Here is a 4,872-nt window from a genome sequence, read left to right as displayed (position 1 = left end):
GTTTTTAAACACCTTGTCAATGTGCTGCCGAGGGAACACCGCCAGTCACGACATGCTCAGCCAGCGACCCCAAGGGAAGAGCCCAGAGGCCCATTCTCCCCTCCAGCAGCAGAAACACGCTTCCCTGGGCGGAACAGATGCACCAGAGCAGCCCTGCGCCAGGCCTCCCACCCTGACCCACCTCCTCCCGCAGCTCGTACTGCTCGATGAGCTTCTTGAGCCGTTCCGCCAGCTCCATGTTCTCCTGGCGCAGCTTGGAGTTCTTCTCGTTGTGCTGCTCCATCTGGAGCTGGATGTCATTCAGTGTCACCTGGAAGTGGGATGTCACCTCCTTCCGCTTCTCCTCTTCCTCCCGCGCACGCTGGACACCCTCCTCCTGCGTGAGGAGGGCAGAGAGAGCAGGGACACATCATCCTCTGTGCTAGGCAGGTGAGCAAACCCACCCAGCCTCCCGCTATTGCATCTATCAACTGGGAAGGGACTTCGGGCCACTGCTGGACAGCCCCCTTTGGGCCTTTCCCCAGGGAACATACCCCAAAATAACACTCGGGCACAGTGGATAATGGTGGCTTAACAGTAAATCAAAGCACTGCCCTGGACAGCAAACTGTGGGCAATCACCGGTAAAGGTAAGCTTGCCAAAACGGCTCGCAGCCCCACAGCAAGTGATGCAAGCGCTTGGGATGAAGCAGCTCCTGGAATAGTGCCCAGGAGACACTTGCCTTGAGGGTGCGGTTGTGTCTCTGGAGCTCGCGGCACAGGCTCTCCAGCTTGCTGCGGGCCAGGATGGCCTTGCTGTGCTCGCTCTGCAGGTGGTCCTTCTCTTGCACCAGCTGCGTCTGCTTCTTCTGCAAGATCTTCATCTGCTTCTGGGAGTTACGGTGCTCTTCCAGCTAGGACAGGGGAGCAAAGGGCACGGATGCAGCACAACAGGCCAGGGCAGCAGGCTCTGCCCCTGCGAGGGGCCACAGGGATCAAAACAGCGCGCTCTGGAGGACGAGAGCTTTATAACACAAAAGATGCCACTTTTGAGCAGAACAGGACTGATGCAGAGCCCAAGGCCCTCTGGACAGGGCCTTTCTCCTTCCTGAATTCGTGTCCTGCTGGAATCTGAAAGACTCGCACATTCATCCAGCACCTCCACGCGCGTGTTGCTCAAATGGAGCAGAGCCCTGAGCACAGGGAAAACCTGAACGCATCCACTTCGGACACGCACAGACAGTCCCACACCTCTCCTTTATACCAGATCCATGCACGGAACTAGATCTACGCCTGGCTCTGGTTAAACGTGGCATCAGAGTTTGTGCATGCTGTATGGCTGACTGCGCACAGGTAGCAGCACGAAGACTCTGCCAAACACACACTTCCCGCTAGGAAATTATCAACAGAAATGCAGCAACGGAGCGGTGCAGACAGGAGAGGTGTCCGTGCAGTTCTCAGTCCCGGCTGGGCCTGCCGACTCGCACCTCACCCCGCCTGCAGAGAGATCGGGGGACACAGGCGCAGCAGAACAGACCCGGCCACAGGGACAGGATGGGCAAGAGATGCAGCTTCCACGTTGCAAGGAGCAGAGAGAAAATAGATCTGAAGTCCTCTTACATGCACGTTTACCAAAAATACTCCCATACATGCTTACACTTCTGCAAACGACAACGCCTGGCTGGGCCAAGCAACGCCTGTCCTCTGATATTTGGGTACCCAGCACTGCAGAGATCCCAGAATGTACACTGCAAAGCTACCTATGTGTTCCTGGACTGACCCTCTCAACATGGAGAAAAAAAATCTGCAGCCATCTTCTGCCTCATCAAGGAGCTCCCATGCTCGGTGCTGCAGTGACCTCCCCCAGCCCCAGAGCCCGGAACGCAGAAATAAGCACTCACCAGCTCAGCGTATTTCTTGCACAGTGCCGCTAGTTTCTCCTCTGGCGTGCTCAGGGTGTTCAACGTCTGCATCAGCAAAGTGATTTCTTTGCCTGGAATGAGACACAGAATTAAAATTAAAAAAAATAAAAAAATAAATAAAAATCACTTACACGGAGTTCTGGCTCGTAAGGGTAAAGATGGGAGAGACAAACCAGGTCTCACAGCCCTGCCTGCCCCGGGCCAGAGCTACCATCGCAGGGCTCTGCCCCACAGTTTTCACCACATACACTGGGTGAACAACTGAAGCAGCTGGGGAAAGACCTGGGGTTTTGAGTGGAAAACCACCCCTGGGCTGGCTAGAGAGAGCTGTGTCCAGCAGAAGAGAAATCCACAGAATTCAGAGGCTGCAGCAGCACCCAGGAACAGCTGGCGCCTTGGCAGCACCCGGCACATTTCCTCATAAACCATGGAAGAGGATGCTGTATCGTTCCCAGACACTGCTGCACATCACGTACCCAAGACACTTATTTCACCGAGGGCAATTAGCGCAGTATAAAATCAATGTCTGCACCGAAGCTCTCAGGCTGGCAGCACAACCAGAGCAGGGAACCGCTTACCCAGGCCCTTGGCTTTCTTCTTTTCCTGAGCCTTCTTCTGATCCCGCTCCCCACACTCCTCGACGGGTCGAAACTCTTCATTCCCCTTCGTGCTTTCTTTCTCCCCGTTCATCTCGGGGCCACCCGACTCCTGGTCGCCGTTCCTCGGGGACTCGCTACGACACTTCTCAGCTTCTTCTGGCTCCACGGGCTCACTCTGCCCGCCGTCCTCGCCTGGGCCCTCCTGGCTGGCATCCACACAGTATGTGTTCAAGATGTCCTCAAGCTGTCTGCTTAGCTCTTCGGAGACGTCGCGCACGGCAGGCCGGGAGGACTTGGTGTCCTCCTGCACAAGAGGAGCTGTGGGAGACGGGAACACAAAAGCATGAGGCTTCCCCCACACCGTCTATTCTCTGGTCCCTACAAACACGCGGCAGAGGGAAGGTTTCCCGAGCTCCCCACTGCACCAAGGCTGGCTAAACTTCCAGCAACATAAGCTGCTTTGTTCCGGCTGCGTCTCCAGCCAGCTGCCCTGACAATGGAGGTGCATTCCTAACAGCCTCTCTTTTGATCATGAGAGCATGACCAAGCCCCTGACATCTGTCAAGAGCAAAAATTCTAACCCCCCCTCCCCTTCCCCTCCATCCTTTAACGAAAGCAGGTTGCTCGTGAGCTTTCCCTCATGGGAACCGCCTGCTAACATCCCCAGAGCCAGGCTTTTTTACATGACAATAGATTTTTTTAAACCTGTGTTAGCCTCTCTCCTCACACAGAAGAGCAGCTGTACTGTCTCAGATCAAAGGCACCTTGTCCCCAACAGCGGACACTTAGTGAAAGAGCAGGCAACGCATCCTTCAGGACGCTTCTTTGCTTCCAAAGCTGAGTTCAAAAGAGAGACTTGCAGCAGTTGGTTATTAAACTGACCCTACGCGCTGTGCGTTTCCTACATCCCACATGCCCTCAGCATCAGAATACAAGGCATGGTTAAGTTTAAGCAAGAACCTACTTGACTACACCTGGCTTTCATCTTCCAGAGAGTTCTCTTTAGGAAGCACCAGTAACAGGACAGGTCACTGAGCACTGCCCCGAGGAAAGAGCTGCCTGACATTTTCCAAATGGGACCCTTAAGGTCTAAGCAACGATAAAGCACCCCATCGTTTTCAGGCGAGAATCAACTCCACGCTTTGCTCAGGAAGTGGTAGCTACTTCAGAACTGGACACACATGGAAATAGGAAGAAACCAGGATCTTCTGCCCCGGAAATCACAGCTGCTCTCATACAGGTCAGAGGAGCTGGATGCAGCGGCCCACCCTCACACAGAGGAAGCACCAGCCTGACTCTTTCCAGGCTGGAAACCCACCCTCAGGCGTTTCCTGCGCCTCCCTGCCCGCACTGCCGTCAGCCGCAGGCAGGGAGCGGCACAGCCCAGACCCGGGGCACTCCCCACCTTCCAGGGCTGCTGCGGCCTCCGCTGAGTCGCCTTCCTCCAGCACCAAGCTGCCGCTCATTTTGGAAGAGCCAGCAGGCCGCGGGCCTGCTTTGGTCTCCCCGCCTTGGTTCTTCATCGTGACTCTTCTCCCCGCTCAGTCTTGACAAACCCTAGAGAAAGCGAAACAGCAGCTAATTTTAAGGAGTAACAGCTTGGGGGATTTTAGGAGCCATCAACCTGGACCGGGAAGGAATTTGTTCTGGGCAGAGGCTGCCACCCGCAGCTCTGCGCCGAGGAATGCATCGCTGTTTACAACATGTGCCTCACCGCAAAGGGCTCTGTATCAGGATAACTCCTCTTCCCGCTGAGGAGAGCTGGAAGCAGCCCCTCCTTGAGCAAGGCAGCATCTCCCAGCTTGCAGGCAGCGCGCGGCGTCCCCAACCTGCTGGGCGCAGCCTCCTCAGCCCTGGCTGTCCTCCCCCCTCGTCCCCGCTGTGTTTTACTCTTGGATTTCCAAACTCAGAGCAGAGCGCGTTGGCAGTGAAACCCCCTTCCCTGCGGCAGGGGACCCGGACACCAGAGCCTCAAGAGCAGAAAGGTCAACAGCCACTAAAGCCACAGAGCTGGCGCTCAGCGCTGAAAAGATTAACCAGCATCGCCGTGAGCCAAGGCGAACAGACCGAGCCCAAATCCCGGCTCCTCTCTCCTCATCCTCCCTCCGCAGGGTATGGGCGTTCTCAGCCTTCCCACCCGCACTCTCTGCTCTGGTTACGACACCAATTACGGAGCAGAGGCAGCCGGTGCTCCCAGAGGCAAGGGACTGCTCCGGGAGAAGCGGGGAACGGCTTTTCTTGCCCTTCTGCAGCAGTTACGCAGAGACCTCGGCTTTTCCTCGGAGAACAGCCCGGGAAGGGGCTTGCGGAGGGAAAACGCCAGCAAGAAAATCAGCAGCGGCGGGAGCCAAGGGCATGTGTCAGCCGCCCACG

At 56.2% G+C, this 4,872-nt stretch overlaps 1 protein-coding gene across 2 annotated transcripts in view; it reads right to left on the bottom strand.

Moving 5' to 3' along the window:
• The window catches only part of TXLNA (taxilin alpha), a 9,304-nt gene extending 4,438 nt beyond the window's left edge, over positions 1-4,866 (bottom strand). The window contains exons 1-6 of one of the 2 annotated variants that reach the window (XM_035903974.1): positions 4,567-4,866; positions 3,905-4,056; positions 2,479-2,817; positions 1,880-1,971; positions 722-892; positions 182-376 (exon numbers count right to left, since the gene is read on the bottom strand). In XM_035903974.1, coding sequence (XP_035759867.1) covers positions 182-376; positions 722-892; positions 1,880-1,971; positions 2,479-2,817; positions 3,905-4,022 — 915 coding nt within the window. In that variant the 5' untranslated portion in view covers positions 4,023-4,056; positions 4,567-4,866. Of the gene's footprint in view, positions 1-181; positions 377-721; positions 893-1,879; positions 1,972-2,478; positions 2,818-3,904; positions 4,057-4,213 lie in introns of both variants that reach the window. The other variant, XM_009648528.2, reaches the window with a different exon arrangement.
• Positions 4,867-4,872: the final 6 nt, after the last annotated feature.

This window comes from Egretta garzetta, unplaced genomic scaffold (assembly GCF_000687185.1).
Source record: "Egretta garzetta isolate BGI_Z169 unplaced genomic scaffold, ASM68718v1 scaffold101, whole genome shotgun sequence".
Taxonomy (NCBI): domain Eukaryota; kingdom Metazoa; phylum Chordata; class Aves; order Pelecaniformes; family Ardeidae; genus Egretta; species Egretta garzetta.
This window is presented reverse-complemented; position numbering and strand designations above follow the sequence as displayed.